The sequence below is a fragment of the Jaculus jaculus genome, chromosome 4 (genome assembly GCF_020740685.1).
Source record: "Jaculus jaculus isolate mJacJac1 chromosome 4, mJacJac1.mat.Y.cur, whole genome shotgun sequence".
Lineage (NCBI taxonomy): Eukaryota > Metazoa > Chordata > Mammalia > Rodentia > Dipodidae > Jaculus > Jaculus jaculus.
Window position 1 is genome coordinate 108,870,759 of NC_059105.1, and position 25,912 is coordinate 108,896,670.

At 43.2% G+C, this 25,912-nt stretch overlaps 1 protein-coding gene across 3 annotated transcripts in view; it reads right to left on the minus strand.

The window, feature by feature from the left end:
* Positions 1-2,055: 2,055 nt before the first annotated feature.
* Gpr45 (G protein-coupled receptor 45) overlaps positions 2,056-25,912 on the minus strand; it is an 88,498-nt gene continuing 64,641 nt past the window's right edge. For all 3 annotated transcript variants that reach the window (XM_045146826.1, XM_045146824.1, XM_045146825.1), the window contains exons 2-3: positions 17,729-17,806; positions 2,056-5,472 (exon numbers count right to left, since the gene is read on the minus strand). In XM_045146826.1, the coding sequence (XP_045002761.1) occupies positions 4,094-5,212 (1,119 nt within the window). In that variant the 5' untranslated portion in view covers positions 5,213-5,472; positions 17,729-17,806 and the 3' untranslated portion in view covers positions 2,056-4,093. The remainder of the gene's footprint in view (positions 5,473-17,728; positions 17,807-25,912) is intronic.

Genomic DNA, 25,912 nt, shown 5'->3' on the forward strand with positions numbered 1-25,912 from the left:
AGCCTGGTTCTGAAACAGGTCTTCCACCCTTGCCCATATAAAGGACAAACATTTATTAGCAAGCAGGTGCACAGTCTATCTGAAATAATTATTGCCTCCAGTTCTTAATATCTACAGTGAGCCAGGTCTTCCTTGTACTCTATCCTTTAGATACAATATTTGTATTTATTTACTTGCTTGTTTATTTTGCTGGGAATGGAAGTCGGGGCCTTGTGAATGTTAGATAAATACTATGCATGCATTTATACCCCACTCTTGTTAATTCTTCACTGTATTTCTCTGACTGGAAGAAACCTGACCATCTCAAAGACAAGGATGGTAGGGACAGAAATGCTGTATGACTTATTTAGAATCACAAAAGGAGGGAGGCAGCCCTGGGATTCAGATTGTCTCAGGAGCAGTTGCTCCACCACATCCAAATTTCTATAGCACTCAAAGCTCAAGAGCCTCACTTCTTCCCAACTGCAATAATCAGAGGGGAGGACTACCAATTGCATGTGGAAGGGGTTCTGAGCAACACAGAACACCCTCTGTATAGGGGATGTCCCGTCCAAAGCAGCCTGTGTTATGAGTTGTGGGCGGGGAAAGCACACACAGGACTCAGAATGGCAGAGGGGCAATTGTCTAGCTTTTGGTGGTTCTTCTTGGTTGTCACAACATCCTTGGTAACTTTTGCTCTGCTCCCCCCCAGAACAAGATTCACGATGGAAGGTGGTAGAACTTGGGGGCTAGGGGTTCAGTCAGAATTAGAATAACATCCTTGGGTTCTATATCCATGTGTTCAACCAACTATGAATGGAAACTATTTGAAAAATATTTCCTTTATACTGAACATGTACAAACTTTTTCCTTGTCATTGTTCTCTGAAAATATAGCATAATGACCATTTGGACAGCAGTTGCATTGATTTGGTATTATAAGTCATCTACAGATGATTTAAAATATACAGGAAGAATGTAGGTTCTATGCATTGTTACACCATTTTGTGTAAGGGATCAAGTGCCTTAGACTTGGTATCTGTTGGGGATTGGTTCCAGGGCCCTGTGAGGATATATATGTCTGTAGCTCATTTCTCAGGCTCTTCCATGGAGCCCAGGCACCTGTGTGGAATGGAGATGGGTCTTTTAACTCAAAATGCCACAGAAACAATATGGTTGTTGAGCTGTTTTAACCACACAGATCCTAGAATCTGGTTAAACTACAAACCAAAGAGAAGATGAGCAATTGATGAATAACTGAAACAGCAAAGCAGCACTTCCTTGGAAGCCTTGGTAATGGAGTCGAGGAGCAGGCATTTATTCCAAATCTCAGGAAACCAAAGTTCCTTAAAGCTTCAATGAGTTGGGGAGTGCAGTGAAGGTAGCCCACAGATTAGAGTGAGGACCAGCTGGCCCAATGACTCAACATCACCACAGTGACAATAAGCAACATTGTGTAGCCACCTCAGCTGTGCTCCAACAATCTCTAGTTGTCATTTTATTGTCCCGTTTGTCACATCCTCCTTTAGAATTTCCAGCCTTGCTGGTAACTTACAGGCTATCTAATTCATCAGTTATTCTTTGTTTGGAGTTGTTCTAGTCAGAATGCTAAATTGTCCCCAAATGCCTATGCTATCACTTCACACCCAATGTGACAGTGTTAAGAAGCGGGATTAGGTAATGAGGTAGGTATCCTATCGCATGCATGGGACTAGCACCATTAATTTAAAAAGAAAGGGAGAAGGGAATGTGGGAAGGAAAAAAAGGAAGGGTATGGGAGGGAAGGAGAAAAAAAGCTTGAAGGAGCTTTCTCTTTCCCCTTTGTCATGTGAGAACACAGCAACAAGACCCTGTCTATACCAGAGAACAACCCTCACCAGGCTTATCTGTTCATGACTTGATCTTAGACACTGCAGTTGTTAGAACTTAAAAGCCTCATACTTCTGTGGTTTATAAATTACCCAGACAAAAGTATTGTTATATTAGCCTGAACCATATTGATAAAGGAATATTGAACATTGGAATCTACATTGACTATTCATGATCTTGTAAAATATTTGGCAAGAAAATGATTTTATACATTGAAAGAGCCATAATAGTTTATTTAAAATATATACAAAATTATTACTTTAAAACATATACTATTCCACAAATATCATATAACATGGATCGATGTAAATTTTGGTACCTTCATTCAGTGGATCCTCTTTATTCAAGGCTCTGAATTGCCCCCTGGAAGGGAGGTGTCCCTAGGGTTGCTCCCCACAGTAGTCTTGTGGTGCTCTTGAGCACCAATGGACCCTGAAGCCCTGGCCCAGGGGAGCTAAGGGCTATCCTCAGCTTTGGTGTGGGCACTGAGAGCACAGGTCAACCTTAGTCAACTATTTACCCACTGCATGTCTTCTCTCCCTCTTCCCTTGGTTAGCGAGAACAGCTGTCAATTATTTTCTTGAAAGACCCTCCCCGGGGCTGAGATTTATATGTTTCATTCTCCTTTCATCCCTCCTTTCCTGCCCCCATCACTGCTACCACAGGAAGAGAGTGCTAGAATGGGGAGCTAGCCTCTGAATACAACCTGGAAAGAAATAAGAAATGAAGCAGAGTGGAGCTTCTGTGCTCTTGGGTGGTTTCCACTCTCCTGAGATATGGTGGGCTATTGTCCTGGGTAGCCCATGATTCACTTATAACCTCACATACAGTGCCCTGTACTATCAGGCACTTAACAAATGCCATTGCATGGGTGAATAAATGAATGCAGAGGACCTCATGATTCCAGGCAGAAGTTACAGTTTAGAATCAAGGAGATGGAGGTCATGTAGAACAACTTCTTCCCTTGGCAAATGGGCTCTTAAAAAGAGATGAAATGAGCAAGGTCACAGACTAGTTCCCAATGGAGTCAGACGTGGAATCAGATTTCTCTCTCTCTTCAGATCTGACTTTGTAAAGAGTCTAATGGACCTAGTGTCGTGTGCCCTAAGCTCACAGAAGTCACCTTCTACATTGAAACTCCTGGTCATGATGGTGGCTATGGCCATAGTGGCCAAGTGTGTGATGCAAGCAAAAGGTCCCCTCTAGGATTCCTTCCCAAGCCGTGGTCCTTGGTTAGAGGCTCTGACAACAGCGTGGACGTGAGTGAGGTAGGAGGAACAGAGATGAATGGGGCACCCGGCTTTGGGGAGGGTTGTTCTATGCCTGAAACAACTCTAGTGCTGACCTGGATCTAGTGCCTCACAAAGGCTCTGGGGCATCCAGAAGAAATGTGTAAACAAAGCCCAGTGGTTTTGAGAGCAAGTCACTACAAATACCTGCTCAATGGATGGAGTCACAGCAGGTGGTTTTCTTTTTTTCTGTTGGCACACTGGACAGGATGAAAACAAAGGGAGGCTCAGAGAGGACAGGGACAGAGGGACAAGGGTCATCAAGCTGGCCAGGCATGTGAGGGGACAGGAGCACACGTGAGGACCCAAGTGGACTTCTTATAGTTCAGCTTCTCCCGAACACTCCCCTCCCCCAGCTTTGAGGCTTTCCACCTGTCACACTGGTGGCCTCAAGAGCTTCCCAGTATGATTTACATTTCTTTCTAGAAAATTCAATTTGGCATGGTCAGAAATGCACATCTGACCAAAGTGAAGACTCTTGTCATTCATTCCCATCCCCTACCGGTAGAACTCTAAGGAACGCTGGCATCAAGTGGAGGGAACGATGACCTGTGAGATGACAATACCTGTTTTGAGTTTCTTGCACCAGAATCTAGCACCAAGGGGTGCTCCTGAGAGCGGGGGCTCAGATGAGAGAGCTGAGCTCTTTTTATAGAACCTCCTCCTGCCCCACCCTCAACCAGCTCCACTTTCAGCTTTCCCGCCTCCTCTCTCTCTTTCAGACCAACTCCCACAGTACCCTGTTCCCACCAGACCCACACGTGGTTCTTCTGAGATGAGAAACAAAGACACATCTTGTGGAGACTTGAAGAGTGAGAGCAGCAGCTCCCCTGGAAACAAATGAGTACCTTTGTGCTTAGACAGTCGCCACAGAACGCCGAGGGCTTTGAAGCCCGGAAGCGGAGTCCAGCGCGCGGGCCGCGGGGCGGGGCGGGGCGGGCTCGGCTCCCGTGCTCCCTAGACCGCGGATTGGTTTTCGTTGCACACGTACACCGTGCTGGGCTGGATTCTCCGCTGGATCCGCTCAGGCACTTTGGGAAGGATTTGGAAGGTTTGGGGCAGCAGCTCTATGCAGGCCTCCCGGAATTTCTTGATCCTCCAGCAGTAGACGATGGGGTTGAAGACGGACTTGAGGTAACTGAGCCACAGGACGCACGTGCTGGTGGCGTAGAAGGAGGAGCTGTAGTAAAAGCGCCGGCTGAACACCGACAGCAGGCTGTAGACGGAGTGCGGCAGCCAGCAGAGGGAGAAGCCCACGAAGAGGATGAGGATGGTGGTGAAGGCCTTGGTTTTGAAGCTCAGGTCCAAGCTGACCTGCTGCTGCCGCTGGAGCCGCCTCAGGCCGGCTCTGGACAGCTGCCTCAGGTCCAGGCTGTCGGACTGGTTGTGCACGCGGACGGCGTTCTTGCGCACGGTGTTGAGGATGCACAGGTAGGAGCACAGCATGACGCCGAAGGGCACGAAGAACACGGCCACCACCAGCGTCACCACGTAGGCGCGCTCGGCGGGGAACTCGGTGTAGCCCAGCACGCACTGCGGGGCCCGCGCGGGCACCTCCACGAACGTCCAGCCCGTGAGCGAGGGCGCGGAGATGCAGAAAGACAGCACCCAGGAAACCGCGATGATCACCTTGGCCCTGCGTGGGTTCAGCTTGTCTTGGCGCTGGACGATGATGAGAAAGCGGTCCACGCTGATGATGAGCAGGATGGCCACGCCCTCCAGGACAAAAAACCAGTAGAGCGTGGCCGAGAGCCGGCAAAAGTGATCCCCAAAGTGCCAGCGGACGGTGATGAGGGTGATGGCAGTGAAAGGCATGCAGCACAGGGACAGCATGATGTCAGAGAAGGCCAGGGTGGCCAGCAGCAGGTTGATGGCAGAGCGCATCGCCGGCCTCTGATACACGATGATGCACACAACCGTGTTGCCCAGGAATCCCACCACAATCATCAGCATCATCATGATTGCCAAGGACAACCTGAGGGGGGCGGGAAGGGGGGCGACCCTGGAGTCGGAGGCATTGCTTACGTTCAACAGCAAGTATGAGTAAGTCTCCATGGAGGTGCTGTTGCAGGCCATCGCGAAGAGCAACTTGGAGCCGGGACAGAAGTGGCTGCAAGGGCACCCTTCAGTGCTGGCGCGGCTTTCATTTTCTGCCAGAGGGCTGCATCTTTTCCCTCAATGTCTGAGGCTTTCTTGGGCCTTGGAAAGGTTGAGAGAAGTCTTTCTTTGGGAGTGCTAGCTGGGATCTGTGGGTCATCAGTCACATCCTTTTCCTGTCTGTGGCAGCCACATGTGTGTGTGTGAACTGCACATCTCCCCAAGTGGGCCACTGCAGCCTAGAGCAAGCAAAACACAAGAGGAGTCAGGCTTTGCAAGCATGCATGGGATAGACAAAGGAGTGAGGCTTGGATAGAAAAGGGAGTCAGATTGTGCAAGCCTGCATGGGACAGAGCCCTGTTTAAATTTGACAGGTAGACACACTTGTGTGTGGGTTATGCATGTTTATAGTCAACTGACCTACATAAGAGATATTCAGAATGAAAAGCTGTCTGAACATGTAAAGACTTGTCATTATTTTCTAAGCAATGCTGCTGTTTTAAAATACTTTATTTGAGAGAGAGAGGAAAAGAGAGAGAGAGAGAGAGAGAGGCAGATAGAACGGGCATACTAGGGCCTCCGGCCACTGCAAACAAACTCCAGATGCAATGCACCACCTTGTTCATCTGGCTAATGTAGGTACTGGGGAATTGAACCTGGATCCTTGGGCTTTGCAGGCAAGTCCCTTAACTGCTAAGCCAACACTCCAGCCCCAGTGCTATTATTTGCATAGAATGTGTTACAAGTAATCTAAAGATGAGATAAATTACAGAAAAGGATTGCATAAGTTATTTGAAAACCCCATGCCATCTTCTAAAATGGACTGGAGCATCTGGGATTGTTTTACTTTTTGAGGTAGGGTCTTGCTGTAGCCCAGGGCATCCGGGGTTGTTGGTCTCTAAGGTCTTGGAGTCAATCACAAATAGGTTCCCAGGGACACTAGAGTGAAGAGAAAAATGACTCATTTATTGTGATTTAGGGAAAAGTTTGGTGATTAGAAATGTTGAATCTTATCAAGCAGTCTGGGAAAACCTAGCCGCTCTCCTTTGAGAGACTTGGAAGCTCTTTCTTATAAGTACTTTGGAATTATCATTTATGTAATGTCTTGGGTTTTAGGCAAAACGACTGAATAAGGCCTAAGACAAACCAATGTCTATTAACATGCCAGAGCAAAGAGGGCAGGGGATGTGGCCTGTTTTATTTTCTGCATGTCTATGGTACCCAGGACAGTACCTAACAGACAGAAGGTGCTTAGCAGATTCTATTTGAGCAGGTAAATCCGTGGCATTTGATGCTGCTATATTTCCTTACCTTCAAAAATTCACTTTCTTGAGGCAGCTGTACATCTTTACATCTCAGTAGTATTGGGGACAATGTATGCTGTGACATCATCACTACCATTAAGATCATGAGCACATATATCACTCCCACATTTGGCCTTTTTCCCCCTCTTTTATTTATATGTTCACAGAAAGAACATTTAACTTAAGATCTATGCCCTTAACAAATTTTAAAGATGTTTATATTAAAATATATGTATATTTGTTTAGCTATATTTTGAGATAAGTATAAACTCATGTGGAGCTGTAAGAGAACAGTAAGCTCCCGTGTCCCCTTTTCCATGTTTCCCTGGTAGTAACATTTCAGATGACTGTTGTGCTGCTTTCACATGCTTTTTGGAAACACTGAGAGGGAGAAGGAAATTCTCCCTTAAGATAAGCCTTTTAAAAAGATAGGGCCGGAAAGATGGCTTAGCAGTTAAGGTGCTTGACTGCAAAGTCTATAGACCTGGGTTCTATTCCCCAGTATCCATATAAGTTGGATGCACAAAGTGGCACATGCATCTGGAGTTTGTTTGCAGCAGCCGGGGGCCCTGGCACGCACATTCTCTCTCTCTTTCTCACTATCTCCCACTCTCCAGCCAGGCATGTCAAACAGTCCCTTCTACAGAGCAGCTGTGCATATCACAGGGTGATGTCACCATGTCTGACGGTGGAAGGTTCTCCAGAAATGACACTGCGAATCCCTTGAGTCCTGAGACAAGCCAATCACAATATTACAATGGCTTCTGTTTAATAGGTATGTGATATAAGCAAACATTTGTGTGTGTGCTAAGGCTGCCAGCAGGTGAAGTGAAGATGCTTTGAATTCCCACCACATCCATTATTACACTTGCATGAGGAAGGCGGCTTCAGGAAGGCTAATCACCAGCCTGACTACAATGAAGCACTGCGGGTGGGCAGGTGGTGCACTTGTCACTCAGCTGGAAATCTAAACTAGGAGCCTTCAAGAAGTTATAGCAGCAGCCAGAAGGGAATCCAAAAAGGAGTACACAGAAGGTCACCAGGGTGTGTTGGAGGTTCTCTCATCTCTCCAGGTTTCCTGCCCCCTCCATGCAGTCCTGGAAAGTTGGACCCCAGCCTCTGCAGGAGGAGTGAGAAGTGAGGTCTCTCCTGCTCTGGCTTCCTTTGGCTGTGTTGTGGTTGGTGGTTTGTTCATCTTGTGAGGTCTCAGCTGATTAGAGAGAAGCTGTTCTACACAGCCTAGACCCTCCCCAGGTTCTCCATCTGTCCCCTGCCTCCTGCAGGTGGTGGTGATTTCCCTTATCCTAGCCTCACTTCGGACAAGAAATTCTTTGATCACACTCTGTGTGCATCTACACAGTATTTTAATCTCTTCCCTGCCTGTTTTTAGTGTTGTGACAAGGGTCATACAAACACAAGGTATGTGGAAGCAAAAAATAAGAACAGATAGTAGTGGAGAAAAGTGTGTGTGTGTGTGTGTGTGTGTGTGTGTGTGTGTGTGTGTGAAGGGACACAAATCGACCTCAAATCCTGACTGGTTTTCAAATAATAGCATCTACTTATTCTCCATGTATGCATTTATAGTATTTGTTCCTTTCCATGTGTTTAAGGGATATTTTATCCTTCCTTCCTTCCTTCCTTCCTTCCTTCCTTCCTTCCTTCCTTCCTTCCTTCCTTTCTTTCTTTCTTTCTTTCTTTCTTTCTTTCTTTCTTTCTTTCTGTTCGGTTCTGTTCTTTTCTTTTTTTGAGACAGGGTCTAACTCTAGCCTAGGCTGGCCTTGAGCTCATGATGTTTGTGTACCTCAGCCTCCTGAGTGCTAGGAGCATAGGCATGAGCCACGCTATCTGAGTAGCCTTTCATTTCTATGCCATCTCTTACCCTTACCTTTTCCCTGGTGCCTCAAAGAAGCCTCTCTTAGCACTTTGCTGGTGGTTCTCCCATGACACTAAATGGTTAGTGTTATAGTTTGAATGCATATCCCTCATAGACTCAGGTGTTTTATTAAAGGAGCTGTCACTGTAGGTGGATTCTGGAGTGCAGCCCTAAGGTGTGTTGGAGGCAGATCTGAATTCCAGTCAAAAGGTACACAGATCCTTTGTGATGTTTTTAACAAGTAGACTTAGCCAAGGGGCACTTGGAAGGCAGCGGTAGGATGATCACTTTGAGGTTAAGGCCAGCCTGAGACTACAAAGTGAGTTCCAGGTCAGCCTGGGCTAGAGTAAGATTCTACTTTCAAAAAAACAACAACAACAAAAATGTAAGTAGAGGGCTGGAGAGATGGCTCTGAGGTTAAGGCACTTGCCTAAAAAGCCAAAACACCCAGACTTGATTTCCCAAGACCCACGTAAGCCAGAATCACAAAGTCGCTCATACGTCTGGAGTTCATTTTCAGTGGATAGAGGCTCTGGGGTGCCCCATTCTCTCTCCCCTCTTCTCTTCTCTATGGCTCAGATAAACAGATAGAAGCAAAATATTTGAAAAAGATAAGTAGACTTTGAGGATTTAACTCCCAATGATGCTATTTGTATATACTTTTATAGTAACATAAGCTTGTTTATAATTGGGGAGTTTATTTTTTTTAAATATTTTGTGGCAGTGGCCAAATGGCAGTGATGGTCAGCTCTGGATTGTGATGCTGATGGGACACTGTTCAGCAGGGCTGTGGCATCTGAGACATTCTTTGGCAGGACCAAGAAGTCTTTCAGCGACTTCCTGGAGTGCCTGTTGTCTGACAGTTTGCGCTATTACTAACTTTTCCTTGAAATTTTTGGTGTTATTATAAGTTTATTACTGCTTATTTTAGCTTTCATTTTCCCCTTATCAGTAGTAATAGGGGAATCCAATTCAGATGTGTTTATACAGTCACCAATGATTAAACAGGAAAAGAATGTTTCTGCAGAAATTTCTAAGGCTGTAATGTTTGAACAGATTATGGATCCTGAAACTACGACTAGTTTAAATGAATAATTTCTCAACACCACAAATGTATATTTCACCAAATGAGACATGTTTCTCACAATGCTCTGCTACATGCCTTACCAATTGTTCCCAATAAAATCCTTGTTGTCAAGATGATTACAGGAATTAATGGGCACATTTCCTGAACCAACAGATGACTTACAAGAAAAGGAGCCTGACATGTTAGGAGCAAAAGCAAACATCTTTTAAATAATCAGGTTGGGCCCAAGCAAGGTAGTAAAACAGAATATGTAACTTTCAGAATTAACAATAGTGTTTAATGGGCTCCTAAAGGAAAGACAATGCAAAACACTGGTTGGATAGATCAATCTTTACCATATACAGGGGCATATATTAATAGAGTAAGGATGGTCTGGAAAGATGGGAAAAAAGTTAAATATAAAAATCTTCCTTTTATGGAGAGACTTGCAAGGTCAGGACCAAACTGTAAAATGGAACGACAAACTAATGTCATAGAGAAACAATTAAATCAGTACTGGATTAGAAATATAGGAACATACTGTTATTCAGGCTACAAGATATTATGTAGAGAGTGGCTAACACAGCCCTTTCTCAGGTCAAAAAATGTCTGTCACCTTATAGCTGCCAGAGGTACCTGCTAGGGCTCTTGGCTAGTTTCCATGAGCCTGGGTAAGATATTAACCAGCTTGCAATATTTGACTTTCTTGTTTATGATGTTATCAGAATGTCTATGGGTCGAGCTTCATGAGTTAAGCAGAAGCAGGAGAAACCAGGGGAAACAAGGAATATTGTGCAAGATTTCTTAGAGAATAGAAGCTACATGAATAAGTTACTATGTCTTGCTTGCAAAAAATACAATGTATAGATAAAGAAGCAGAGTTTTGCTCTGCGTCCAGTATGCTACTGGTCCAAATAATTTCCTCACAATGCTGACTCCACACATCCCCTTCTAGTTCTCCAACCCTGCTGAGGCTGGACCTCACCAATTTTGATTTTTAACTTATTTATTTGAGAGTGAGAGAGAGAGAGAGAGAGAGGCAGATACGGGGTGGGGGGGGTGCACTAGGGCCTTTACCATTGCAAACAAACTCCATACACATGTGCCATCTAGTGCATCTGGCGTACTTGCTCCTTGGCCTTAACCACTAAGCAATCTCTCCAGCCCCAGTTCATTCTTCAGAATATCTTTCCATGTGATTGAACACTGTGATCTTAGAGGGGTCAGATCTGCAGGGAGCACATTCCTCTCAGTAAGCTCAAGTGGAATCTGCCTTCTTGTAGCTCTCATCAGAGCTTGGATGCTAAAAGCATGATGCGTAACAGTTGATTTCACATGGACTACATGACTGGCTTGTGTTTCCCTTGAGCTTCTTTGGCCCTTGGTGTACTGTGCCTTTATCTGGTGGTTCTCATCTTTTTTTTTAAATTTTTTTTATTTTTCATGGTATAGTCTCACTCTAGCCCAGGCTGATTTTGAATTCACTATGTAGTCTCAGGGTGGCCTCGAGCTCATGGCGATCCTCCTACCTCTGCCTCCCAAGTGCTGGGATTAAAGGTGTGCGCCACCACGCCTGGCTAGTTCTCATCTTTTTACAAATGGTTCTTTCTTTCCTTTTCATGAAAGTTTGCCTCTACTCCAGAGCTGAGCTGTCCCCACTGGAGCAGCATGGCTGCCATCCCATACTGCCTTTCTTTGATCCCATGATTCATTTGTTCCTGAAGGCCGTGCCATCTTCTTTCTGGGAAACATCTTTAAATCACTTGCTAAGAAAAGGTTGAGGGGGATAATTTCAAGCTAAGAAAGCATTAAAAGTCTTTGACTCTAACAAAATGTTTCTTCTCCCTCTTATCCCTTCCCACAGTCTGAAGATTTGGCCAATTATTGGGGCAGAATGTTCTTTCAGAAACTGGAAGACTTTGCTCTTTGTAGTACTTGGCATGGTGATACTACACATTACTCATTTTCTTCATAGGTAACATTTTTTCTCTTAAAGATTTGTTGATATTTTCGTTCTGAAAATGTTGGTATCAAGTGTACCTCTGAGTCTGTTTATATTGTGCAGGGTACTCAATGGGTCATTTAAATACAAATACATGTATCTGTTTTCTCCCCACTGACTTCTGTGGTGGTACATAGAGAATGGCCAGATGTTAGGCCTCATTCATTGGACTCCTAACTCCTTTCCTTTAAAATAATTCATTTCCCTTTTTGGTTCTTACTTACTTAATACCCTAGGGGACTAAAAAAATTCTTTTGAAGTAGGGTTTCACTCTAGCGTAGGCTGAACTGCAACTCACTTTGTAGTCCAGGCCAACCTCAGTCTCATGATGCTCCTTCTACCTCAGTTTCCTGAGTGTTGGGATTAAAAATATATGCTACTGCACCCAGCTAAAAAAATATATGTTTAATCTTTGTTGTTGTTTGTTTTGAGCTAGAGTCTCATGTAGCCCAGGCTGGCCTCAAATTCACTATGTAGCTGAGGCTGGCCTTGAATTTCTGATCTTCCTGTTTCTACATCCCAAGTGATGGAATTACAGGCATGTGTCACCATGCCCTCCTCATTTAATCTTATTTTTAATGAATGTACTTATTTATTTATTTGAAAGAGGGAGAGAGGGAGAGAGAGAGAGAGAGGCAGATAGAGAGAATGGATGTATCAGTGTCTCTAGCCACTGCAAACAAACTCCAGATGCATGTGCCACCTTGTGTATCTGGCTTACGTGGGTCTTGGGGAGTTGAACCTGGGTCCTTTGGCTTTGCAGGTAACCACATTAACTGCTAAGCCATCTTTCCAGCCCATATTAATCTTATTTAATTCTAGTTTTAGAAATCTTTTTTTTAAAAAAAAACAAAAACATAAGTGTCCCTATTGCAGAGCACTTTGGTCCAGAGGCTATGAAACATTTTATTTTAGCTTCTCTCCTGTTTTTCTGAATTATCTGTGACAGAGACAGTTGGTTTATCTTTGCCTTTATATTTAAGATTACTGGTTCTCTTCATATGGCCAATGGTTTCGGAATCTTGATAGTTATTCATGACTAAGGACTGGAGAGTCCCTGTGGGCCAGTTTCCCCAGAAGCTGTCTTGTTGGATGGTGTGACTCTGAGTAGGTTCTTGTGTAGCAGGGTAAGTAGACAAGAAGCCAGACCTTAAGCTGGAGCCTAGGAACAAGTTGATGAGGGATCTCTTCTGGGGTTCTGTCATCCACATTTTAACCCTTCACTACCAGCATGGGCAATACTAAAGAATCTTTGCTGATACAAGTAATGGAATTGTTTTGTCCTGTATTAGACCTTGCTGATGATTCTTGTTTTAGTATCCCCTTAACCATCCAAAACCACTTAATACTTCTATGGAGAAGAGAGTAGTGGGACTTCAGAAACCTGCCCACCCTCTAAAGAATGTTTCTTCACAAAATGCTAGCCCCTTGAGTATCTTGTAGATTTATAAAAATATCTAGAGGAACAGTCAAGATAGCAATTAAAGAACTTAAGCAAAAATACCCCATGTGAATGGGGGAAAAAGTCATAAGGTAGTTGGGTGAAAATTTCAGTGCCAGTGATGGTTTGCCCACCTATGAGCTATTGGCTAGGAAAGTCCCTAAGATCTGCTAAATGATAAGGCTACTGCTGCTATTGGTTGTATGCAAAGTTAGATGATAAGACCCTATTGCTGAAGACAGTGTACACTGGCTGCAGAACATGGAGAAATCAGCCTGGCACTGAACTGGACATGTCCTTCCTGCTGACTTACTTTCATAGTACCAGAAGACACCATACAGACTCATGGGGGAGAATTGCCACCAATAGCCCTGCTTGGCTATTGACCTTGCTTATTACACTCATGTGTCAGACAGGATGTGCCCACTGGTGCAAAAGTGGCATAATTATTATGGATGCAACCAACTAATTTATCATTCTATTGAAGGCTCACTCCACAAGAAGGAACTCACATCTAGTACTACAAACCATTGGGAAAGCCTATGGCTAGGGAAGTCAAAGGTCCCAGTAAGGAAGCAACTGCAATTGCTTTGTTAAGTGGATTTGGTGTGCCCTGTGAAATTGCCTTCTAAGATTTGTATTTGTGGCCATAGATTATTAATGCTGTCAGCCCCAGGTGGTTATGGAGGGATTTTTTTTGTTTTGTTTTTTTGAGGTAGTCTCTCTGTAGCTCAGGCTGACCTGGAATTTACTATGTAGTTTCAGGATGACCTTGAACTCACAGAGATCCTTCCACCTCTGCCTTCCAAGTGCTAGGATTAAAAGCATGTGCCAACATGCCTAGCTGATTTTTCTTTATTTTTATTTTTCTTTATTTATTTGAAAGAGAGGGAGAATGGGTTCACAAGGGCCTCCAGCCACTGTAAACAAATTCTAGATGCATGTGCCACCTTGTGCATCTGGCTTATGTGGGTTCTGGGGAATCAAACCTGGGTCCTTTGGCTTTGCAGGCAATTGCCTTAACTGCTAAGCCATCTCTCCAGGCCTCCTTTTTTTTTTTTTTTTTTTTTTTTTTTTTTTTTTTTTTTTTTTTCAGTGGATGGTAATGGTGCAGAGACTCATAATCAGCCAAGCTCCTGAGACTGAGTGAGTATTCTGTATTGACCATCCTAATAATGTTAATGTTTTTGTTTTTCAGATTCTGCATAGCCATCCATGACTAATTTGTACTTTCTTGGAGCAGACAGGCAGAAATAGAGAGGGTTATTGTTGGAATAACAGCATTGCTATTAGAGAGGGGTTTTGTGAAGTGGCCGTGAGGAAAGGATATCAGTGGCTGGGTTCATACCTGTTACCTGCTAACTCATCTCTAATCAAGGATGGAAGAAGCTTAATTTAGCTTGGCAAAAGGTCCTTGAGGTGGAATATGCTTTTAAATTGCTAACCATGTATCATTTGACATATACTTTGCTTAGAAATTACTTAAAATATAATGAAAATTTAAAACACATGTATCTGATAAGTTGACTATTTGAATTTTCTTTGGCTTGCTTAATTTTTTTATCTCTGAAAAATAAATACATAGTTATTTCAATAGCTAAACACAGTTACTCATGCTTGTATCCCAGCATTCAGAAAGTTGAGACAGATCACAAGTTTGAGGACAGCCTGGGCTACATTTTGAGACCTTGTCTCAGAATATAATGATAATAATATTACATTTCTGTTATTTTTTACCTAGAAACTCCAGCTTGACATAAATCTTGCCACATTTACCTCCAAGTGACCCATATGGATCGATTTATCTGCTTTGCCTTGCTTTCGTCCTTTCTTGATTACTTTGGCACTTTACAGATATAATTGATATGCTTGTCTAAGCCATTCAGATCTGCCAAATCTTCCTATGTCTTAAAGATTATGTCCCACTATGGGATGGCCCATATAGTCCCAAGGTCCCTAATGAATCAGCCTCCTTCTTAAATCTGATGTGAATATAGTCTTATTTGGCCCAGTGAATTGGGCATCAAATACCACCTTTCTACAGCTCAGATCTCTCAGTAAGGACTGTCCTTCATTTGTATTTTCCAGTCTCTAATATTTATGTGGACTTCAACCAGTCACTGTACCTTATGGCTCATGTGAGCCAGTCCATCAAGGACTTATATCCTATATATATGTGTGTAATCTCAGGTTATGCATCCTCTGCCACAAGGAGGGAAGAATAGTTCTATTACTCAGTTTCTCCAATTCCACAGAACTCAGACTGACCTATTTGCCATTGTGTCCCTTAGCTTCATGAAATGGGCTATGAGAGGATCTTCCAGTAACTGATATAAAACTTTCCCAAATCCAAGCAGTTCAGATACAAGGTATTCTCCAGTTGTTATAGTTTTATGTGCTGGGCCATTGTTAGGCCCCTATCTGCAAGCTAAATCATGGCTTTTCCTTTACTCTTTCATAAGAGAATTGTCTCCTACCACTTTGACTTCATTTTCTTACTCTCCACTGCCTAATTCTTCCAATTGGTTTCAGGTTTTTGGATCCCAGGAAGGGCCCTTTAGCACAGCTCTGTTTTGTCTTTTCTTTGCCTTGCCTTCTGCCAGATATAAGAAATATAAAGGCAACATTTCCATCTCATCCACCTTTCCCAATAATAAAATAATAATAATAATAATCATCATCATCATCTTCATATTTTTCCCATTACATGAGCAACTTCTTTCTGGGAACACAGCTGAATCTCAGTTCCATGTCTTATCCCTCACTACAAGGGCCACACAAGTGGCACCATAGCCTGCTTACAATCCTGCCCCATACACTATTCTATTTCCAGGGACTTAAATGTAATTTCTAGTCAATCAGTGGTTGGGGGGCATCCCCATACTCATTATGCACCCACTTATCCTGCCACCCCATAGCAGATAAGGAAGATGTTCACCCTGGGATACCCCTGAGGATGTTCCATTCTCATAGGCTGCGGCCTTGGCGACATGTTCTGTCAGTCCCTGCAGGAAACATGCAATCACCTGCTACTACAAAGTAACACACCAGCCCAAATCACATGAGGAAAAGGTAGCCACCCCAGCTTGCCTCCACTCATGCTCTACTCTTATGGGTATCAGCCTCAGTTGCATGTCAGCACCCATTGCAGGGGCCACATAACCACTACTCCCCAGTGCATCTTTGCTTCTGTGAGTCCCCACGTGTCTGTTCAGGCATCAATTTTGCTGTGTGACTTTACCTGGGGCAACATGAATAAATGTCTATTCACTGCAGACAGGGCACTGACAAAAGACCAAATAAATAATTCACAAATAATAATACACAAGTACAGCCATTTGAACCAGTGAGTATATTAGAGTTTCTTACAGGTGTATGGGTGTGGCATCACTTGCAGGAGCATGGATAACTCAAGGCAGCTGTTTCACCAAAAACCCATCTTAGCAAAAGTAATAACTTGAGAAAGCTATATAATTGGGGCTCTCTGCATAACTTTCAGGCAACTCAGATAATTGGATAGTCTCTTTTCTCCAGCAATTATTACTGTGCTTATTACCAGGGGGAGGGCCTTGGGAATGTTGGAAGTTTTAGGAGCTTCCTGCGTCTTATAAGCTTTATGTATTTCCCTAGCCTTATGAGCATCTCTCCTTCTTTCACAAGGGAATTTTCTATTTGAAGGAAATCATTATAGAACAAGTGTTCAAATGCATTAGGCTGGGCTGTAATATCAGAAATCAGGTGTATTGATTTATAACTAAGAAATAGCCTCTCATGCAGACCAAAAGCATGATACCAGGCTTCTATGCCTCAGCTTCCTTTTCTTTTTCCCTCCCTCCCTTCCTTCTTTCTTTGCTTTTTTTTTTTTTTTTTTTGAGGGAGGGTCTCACTCTAGCCCAAGATGATCTGGAACTCACTCTGCAGCCCAGGCTGGTCTTGGACTCATGCAATCCTCCTGCCTCAGCCCAAAGTATGAGCCACCTCTCTCAGTTTTCTAAGAGAAATGGAGATAATCACATTATCTATCCCAGAGTTAGTTGTAAGATGTTACAGGAAATACCTCAGGTACAAGGAAAGTTGTTAATACATTAACTTCTTACCCCTCATTGCTTCAAGTTCATGGGTTTCTGTCTTTTATGTTAAGCTGTAAACTCAAAGAAGACCGAGATTTGACACTCAGAGAAGCTCTTATGGGTTAAACTCTTGTTGGAACATAGAACTAGGGCACTGAGTGGAAATGTCTGTCACCTGTACCTCCACACAGGTCTGCCAATCCTGGGTGCCAGTGAACCCTTTAGCCATGTTTCCAGCTATGTCATAGGTTGAATGTTCCCCACAGTGATAATTAAAGATAGCAATTTCATGCTGAACCAAAGAAACAAGTCATGCAAGACATTTTTCTTTTTTTAAGGTGTGTATCTTAAGGTTGAATCTGATGAAAATTGTTTTGGCTTCTGGGCAACAATCTGTCATAGATATTTTAATTTAGTATTTTGGTAGCAGTCCTGTTGCTAATATCTGATTCAACAGTGCTCTTACTAGTATAAGAATCATTAAAGAACAAAGTCAAAGGTAACACTTGCATGTTATACTACTCTCTTCTGAGTTCCACACTTAGCATCTCTAGTGGGTTGCACTTAGAGAAGGGGGCCACGTTGGGACGCATAAGCCAAGGAAGAAGCAAGGCAAGAACTGGAGTGACTCACAGCTCTTGTTAGAGTTACTTTCCAAATTATCTCACCCTGGAACTGGGAGGTCCTGTAAGGACCATAAGGATGGACAATTACATAAAATCGAAGTGTAATTTATCACCTGGAGAGGGTGGCCTCAGGCCCACTGGCCCTGTGCTCTGGTGGGAGATGATGTGCTTGGACGAGTCCTCAGTGAGCTCTGTTCAAACAAAAGAGAGAAGGTGTGTTCAATGGTGAGCAAGGAGGAAAACCACCAAACATGGAATTTCCTGCAATATTTTCCACAGTGGCCCCATCACATTCCTCTGCACAGGAAGCCCTTCCTTTGTCAGCCATCCACCTTGTCATCCTCATTGCTGACAAGATGAAGTGGCAGAGAAGCCATTCAGGAAATCTCAGACACAGTGGTGGATAGCAGAGAGCATAGCTGAGACTGGAGGCATTCTGGTCCTAGACACCAGAAGAAGCGGTTAGGACATGGCTAGGGAGAAGTGACAGGAACTCTTGCATGGATGTGATTTTTTTTTTCAAGGTAGGGTTTCACTCTAGCTCAGGCTGACCTGGAATTCTCATCGTAGTCTCAGGCTGGCCTTAAACTCATGGTGATCCTCTATAGTGCTGGGATTGAAGGTGTGTACCACCACACCTGCAAGGCCCAGCATTTGAGATAATCCTTTCCTACCCTCCCTTTTCCTTCCATTTAAGCTGGTACCTCTTTGTCTCTACACACCCTTCATTCCAGCAGAGGGCTTTAGAAAATACTCTCTGCCACTCAGCACCTTTGCACTTTGACCGTGACTTGAGGAAGCTCTGCCCAGGTGTGTTCCTGAGATGCGGCCACCACCCACAGATAGCAAAACACCTGAGTGCCATATACAGCACCTTGGTGTGTGTTCTTTTTTAAAAAAAAAAAAATTATTTGAGAGTGACAGAGAGAGAGAGAGAGAGGGAGAGAGAGAGAGAGAGAGAGAATGGGCATACCAGGGTCTCCAGCCACTGCAAATGAACTCCCGATGCATGCATCCCCTTGTGCATCTGGCTAACGTGGGTCCTGGGGAATTGAGCCTTGAACTGGGGTCCTTAAGCTTCACAGGCAAGCGCCTAACCACTAAACCATCTCTCTAGCCCTTGGCGTGTGTTCTTAAAGAACTGTTTTGCACTGGCTTTGGGGAAAACTCAAGTGTATAAGATACACAGATACATCTATCTGTAAGACTGTTAGAACACAGGTATGTTTGCTTTATGAGGCCAGGTGCAGCCTGGGGCGCATGGCTAAGCAGGAAATCAAGACCAGCTCCCCTGTTGTCCAGAACCTCAAGGCCACATCTACTGTCTTCCTAACTCCTCCCATACCCATCTAGTGACTCCCTGGTTCCTAGCATGTAGGCTGGGTCCCTTGGTGCAGAACTTCCCCCTTCCAGAAAATTTATAAGAACAGTCACCTCACTTTGTAACTCAGAACCCAACCCCCCCCCCCCAACTCTGGCTTCAGGATCTCATCATGCTCTTTCATGGTATAATATCCCTTCCTGCACAACAAACCTCTCTCCAGAAAGAAATCTGTCTGAGCATCTCTCTGCCAAACCTACCTTAAAGAATCTTTTATTACTATGGCTTTGTAATATAGTTTTAGATCAGGTATGGTGATGCCTCCAGAGGTATTTCTTTTGCTGAGGATATGTTTGAATATGCGAGGCCTTCTGCCTTTCCATATGAAATTTGAGATCATTTTTTCTGTCTGTGAAGAACACTGTAGGGATTTTAATTGGAATTGAATTAAATCTGTATATTGCCTTTGGTAGGATTGCCATCTTCACAATGTTAATTCTGCCTATCCAGGAGCATGGGAGGTCTTTCCATTTTCTCAAGTCCTCCTCAATTTCTTTTTAGAGTATTTTTATGTTTTCGTTGTATAGATCTTATACTTCCTTGGTTAACGTTATCCCAAGGTATTTTTTTGTTGTTGTTGCTATTGAAAAATGGGACTATGTCCCTTATTTCTTTCTCTGTATCTTTGTCATTTGCAAATAGAAAGGCTACTGATTTTTGTGCATTGATTTTGTATCCTGCTACTTTGCTATAGGAGTTAATCACCTTCAGGAGTTTTGGGATGGAGTCTCTCAGGTCTCTTACATATACAAACATGTCATCAGCGAATAGAGCTAACTTAACTTCTTCCTTTCCAAATTGTATCCCTTTTATTTCCTTCTCCTGTCTTATTGCTTGAGCTAGGACTTCCAGTACTATGTTGAAAAGCAGAGGTGAGAGTGGACAACCCTGTCTTGTTCTTGATCCTAATGGGAATTCCTCCAGTCTCTTTCCATTAAGTATTATTTGGGCCTTCTTTTTCTTCCTTTTCTTAGTGGGCATTGACCTGTAACTCCCAGTACCAGCATGTGGCTATCATCCACAATGAACTTTTGATCAGAGAGACCTACAAGGTTTCCTAAAAGAAAGACAGATTTCTGTCAGAGTACTTGATGACCTACCAAAGATTAGTGGTAAGACCATACTGCTGAAGACACCTTCTGTGGTTGACATGTAAAACGGAATGGCATGGCTGGAAGTTGGAAGAGAGTCAGTCCCCAGACAGTCGGGGTGTCTAGTGCCAGAAGGTGCTACATGAGCGAGTGGGGTAAAATGACCAATATCTGTCCAAGCAACTCATGGTCTAACCTACTTAGCAGCAAATAACCTGTTGTGATAGCCACACAAGTGCAAAAGTGGCACACAGCCATGGTGGGGAACCAACTGCTCTTGATTGGGCTAACTGGTCCCCTCAGTGGTACAGGACCCATAGCTGGAGCTGGGAAACAAGTCAGAACCATATCCAAACATAAGCCCACTGTCCATTATCAAGCTACCATCAATCATCAGCTACAAGAGGGCCTATACCTATTAAATTCCCTATAAAAAGGTAAGGGTTATCTCATTTGTCCTGGAGCTAACTTAATCTTCATTGGAGAATCTGCTTCTCTTTTTCAGATAGATGCAGATCCTAAGGAGAGAGCCACCCCATCATACCTCAAAAGGGCCCCGACTGAAACTAAGAAAAATTGGCGAAACAAGCAAGGATGCTGTTTTCCTGGTGAACTGGCTACCAGCACAAGGGGGAAGGAGAGCAACACAGAGAAAAATCAACACCTACCAAATCAGAGAGCCAGAGCCCCAGAGGCCCCCAATACCTCATCACTGAAGCAGACCAAAAATGAACCCAACACGGCTCAGGGAAATTTTGCGGAAGAGGGGGCAGAAAGAATGTCAGAGCCACATGTTGGGTCATGATATGCAGAGACATTTATCTTACCCATAACTGTGGGCTAACTCTACAATGAATGACCCATATACCTCAACAAGGAGGGGCCAAGGGGAGGGGTAGGTCACGGATGAGCCTAATAATGGTACCAAACTGACTATATTTGCTGAATACAAAACTAATTAATAAAAAATTTTTTAAAAAGAATCTTTTAATCTTACAGAGACAACTCTTACATTTAATAGGATTTGTTTTTTCTTTGTCAGTTCTATTTCAGCTAAGTGGTAGGAAATTTGATGGGCTCTGTCTCTTTAATATTACTTCCGGTAGCCAATTAGTGTTTGTGATATTGGGTTTTTCAATTCCTGATCCAAAATGCCAAATCTAGGAAAGGAAGTGAATCTTGGCAGAAGGGAAACTGAGAAGCAGCCCTTAGCTATGGAAACAGCTTGACTCCATCATTACCTGCAACCTCATCACCTGCCTTTTTGGTACATACTCAAACAGATGGTATATTTCAGTTTCAATAACTTTATTGGCAATGAAAAAACAACATGCAAGGGCTGCCAAAAGCAGTATATCAAGTAGATGTGTTTAGAAACAGATGTTGGGTCACGTGTCTCAACTTCAAAGAAAGGTGAGCTGACAGGAGCCTGACTTGTTATTCTTCAACTCAGGCAAGACTGTTGGAGAAAAATTTCCAACTAAAGTGGAATTGGGAAAGTTTTTAATAAAGCAAATGTTTATTGCCTATTCTCAGCCTAAAATATCCCATGTTCTCTTCCTATGCTGGGCTCTTTATTTATCTTGGCAGTTGACACTTTGCTCCTGGATTTCCATCAGCATCCTCCAGAACTTGTGGACTTCTCAGGGCCACCTGCTGAACTAGAAACTCAAGGAAAGCAGCAACTGGGCTTTAAGAAACTCTGGAGGGTTGCATGTTCTCAGTGGGAATTTCTGACGTAAGTCCTCTTGTTGAATTCTCACATTGACTCCTTTTAACATTTCATATACTTAATTGTGTGTGTGCATGCATGTGTGACGGGTGTGTGTGTGGTTTTCCAGGGTCTCTGACTGGTGCAAACAAACTCCAGATTCAAAGTGCCACTTTATACCTAGCTTTTCATGGGTACTGGGGAATTTAACCCAGGCTGATAGGCATTGCAAGCAAGCATCTTGAAGCACTGAGCCAGATCCATCTCCCAAGCCCACGCTGATTCCTTTTTAACAGCTGAGTAATCCAAGGTCAGTTATTACAGGAGGGCTTCTGAGCTCACAGGTTCTGCATTCACTAATTCAACTGGCTCTGCATTGAAGACATATAGGAGAAAAATTATATCTATACAGAATATGGTCAGACTGTTTTCCTTGTCATCATTACTGTTAACAATGCACTATAACACCATTTCAAAAGTTTTCCAAATCCTATGAAGATGGGATGATGTGTACAAGTTCTGTGCAAATACTATGACACTTTACATAAGGGAATTGGGCATCTGTAAATGTTGGTGTCCAAGAAGGAACCAATCCTACATGGAGACTGATGGATCAATGCAGTGAGGGCCTATGTCAGAACCAAGTGGTGTTATTTCAAAACTATAACCTTAAGCCATGGGCTACACAGAGGCCACTTAGATAATGACATAGTGGGAAAGTCTATCAGATGTTCATATCAGAAATGTGTCACTATTTTGGAGCAGCAGCAGTGATATCTTACACAAGAAAGGAAAAAGGAAGTGAGAACAGACACACTCACACAAACTCAACTTTACACTCCTGTTTTGACCATATTACTTGTCTCTCCATTCTTCTGTTGCAGGGAAACCTCAGGGTACTTACTTGGTACATACTTGGGTTTCATTGTGTGGACAAATTTGTTCCCACAGTTTCAATTTATGACTGACCAATCAACTGGCCATACTCACTCTAGTTTTAATTCCTCTGAGAAGTCAAAACTCACCCATGGGACATTTATACAGTGTCTGTTTTATGCATCTTTCTGTTGCCACCTTTCTTGGAGGAGGATAAAGTGTATTGACTCCCTAAGGAGTGTCAGTTTCCAAGTGGGTCCTTGAGAATTTTATCTGTGAATTTCGCAAATGAAAGTCCACATTTTCACCCTGGCTCAACTAATTTAGAGGTGTTGCATCTAAGGCAGGGGTTTTTAAAGTCCCTGAACTAGGCATGAGGATTTTGCTCTAGGCATAAAGCATATGGTACTTGTTTAAAAATGGATATAGCTTGATATTTTAGCAAAATCTGAGACAATTAGCACATTTCAAAATGCTAAAAAACAAAAAAAAAAAATGGTCTGCCAATGTTGTGTTTCTCCAGGTATAGCATGTGACATCCCAAGCAGCCTGGCCCAGGAGCTCCTAGGACAGCTGAGGCTTACACAGGAGACAATCCAGATACCAGCACTTGGACCTTCTCAGAGCTGCAATGAGGCTGCCTCACAAAAACCTTTTCCTTTAAGTCACACCTGAAGCCCATCTTTTTTCCTTGGCATCCTCAGAAACTATTTTTAAAGTTTTTTTTTTTTTTTTAATTTTAAACCCTTTTGCAATTTCCCAACATTTTATTCCATAGTTCTGGAGAACAGAAAACCAAACCAAAATATCCACCTAAGTCTGATTAAAACTCTGCTTTTCACTTATAATATGAGAAAGGCCGACACAGATGACACAGTCCAGTATAATTATTTTTGGTGATATTTTAATGTTTGAATAGCTATATTATGATATAATATACCACTATAACATTTCCCATTGTAAGTTTATGAATTGATGTTTTTAATCTGTTTAACATGTTCTTGTAACTCACCCAGGGCAAGGTGGCTCAAGCATTTAATCACAGCACTCAGGAGGCTGAGTTAGAAGGATCACTGAGTTGGAGGCTAGCCTGTGATACAGAGTGAGTTCCAGGTCATCCTAGGCTAGAGTAAGAAACTGCCTCAAAAAAATGATGGGCTGGAGAGGTAGTTCAGTGGTTAAAGGTGCTTGCTTGCAAAGCCCGATAGCCCAGGTTCAATTCCCTAGTACCCACATAAAGCCAGATGCACAAAGTAACACATGCATCTGGAGTTCATTTTCAGTGTCAAGAGACCCTGATAAGTCAATTCTTTTTCTCTACTGGCAAACAAATAAATAAAAATGTTTTTAAAAGTTACATTGCTGGGCATGGTGGTGCACACCTTTAATCCCTGTACTTGGGAGGCTGAAATAGGAGGACTACTGTGAGTTCAAGGCCAATCTGGGCTGCTGAGTGAGTTCCAGGTTATCCTGGTCTAAAGTGAGACCCTACCTCAAAAACAAAAACAAAAATAAAACACCCTCAAAACAAAGCAAAAGCATTGTGTAACTCACTATGGTCTACTTAATCACCTTCTGCTACCCCAAAAAAGACCACTCATGTCTATTTGTAAGCCAGCTAAATTGAGTTGTTTAATAGATTTTTTTCAGTTTTTTTCAACCCAAGATGGAGAGCCTGGTAGTCCTAGCCCCTCTCCATACATTCCTACCTAGTCCAAGATGCATGCAGGAGAGATGCTAAGGAGGCACCTTCTTTTTTAAAAAAAAAAATTTATTGACTTATTTGAGAGGAAAGAGAGAGAATGGACACGCCAGGGCCTCCAGCCACTTCAAACAAACTCCAGACACATGAGCTACCTTGTGCATTTGGCGTATGTGGGTCCTGGGGAATCAAACTTGGGTCCTTTGGCTTTGCAGGCAAGTACCTTAACCACTAAGCCATCTCTCCAGCCCAGGAGGCACTTTCTTAAAAGTAAAAAGTCACTGAAATCATGTCAGACCCTGTGCCAGGCCTATGCTGATATTTTGATACTGAGTTGGTAAGTTTTATCAGGCAAAAAGTAAGACAAGGTTAACTTCCTTGCCCATATGAAGCCACCAAAGTACCAAGAGCTTTGGAGAGCACCAAACATTTAGAAAAGCAACCCCTACCCCTCCCCACCACCACAAGGCATGAAGCACTAGACAAGGAAAGTATGTCTTTATTAGGACAAGTTGCAAGAATGTCTGTGTTCTCCAAAATTATACATTGGCATCCCTGTTGCAGTTAACTTTTCATTGCTGGAACAAAGCACTTGAACAAAAAACAGCTGATGGGGGCTGGAGAGATGGCTCAGTAGTTAAAGTGCTTGCCTGCAAAACCTAAGGACCCAGGTTCAGTTTCCCAGAATCCATGTAAAACCAGATGCACAAGGTAGTACATGTGTCTGGAGTTCATTTGCAGTGGCTAGAGGCCCAGCCATGCCCACTCTTTCTCAAATAAATAAGTATTTTTAAAAAAAGTTGATGGGAAGGAAGTTGTTTACTTTGGCTTACAGTCTTGAGGGGAAGTATCATGATGGCAGGGGAAAGGGTGGCATGAGCAGAAGCTGTAAATCATCTCTGCCACAGCAAGTGGAAAGAGCAGCAGGAGAGTGAGCCAAACTGGAGCAAAGGGAAGCTGACCGTAATACTCATAAGCCAACCCCCAGCCACAGCCACACACCTCTTCCAGCAAGGCTCATTTCCCAAACTGCTGGCTGGGAACCAAGCATTCAACACACATTCAAACACAGGAGTTTATCAGGGATAGCTGATTCAAACCACCAAAATCTTACTCCCAATATGGTGAGCATGGGAGCTGGGGTCTTTGGGAAGTGGTGAATTGAGGTAAGGAAAGCTCTCACAAGTGGTTGGTGCACTTAAATGAGATCCGAGAGCCCTCTTCCCTTCTACCATGTAACAACATGGTAAGAAGGCACCATTCCATGAACCAACATGTGGATTCTGATCACATGTGAAATATGTCAACAACTTGGTCTTGGAGTTTGCAGCCTTCTGAACTTCCAGAAATAAATTTCTGTCATTTACAAGCCATCTAGTTTGTACTGTCTTGTTATAGCAGCCTGACTGGTCTAAGACTTTTTGATTACAACTACAGATAAAGCCTCTATAAACATCCATTTGCAGGATGTGTGCACATGAGTTTTGTGTGCATGGAAATTTTCAACTATTTTGGATAAGTAAAAGAGCTCAGATG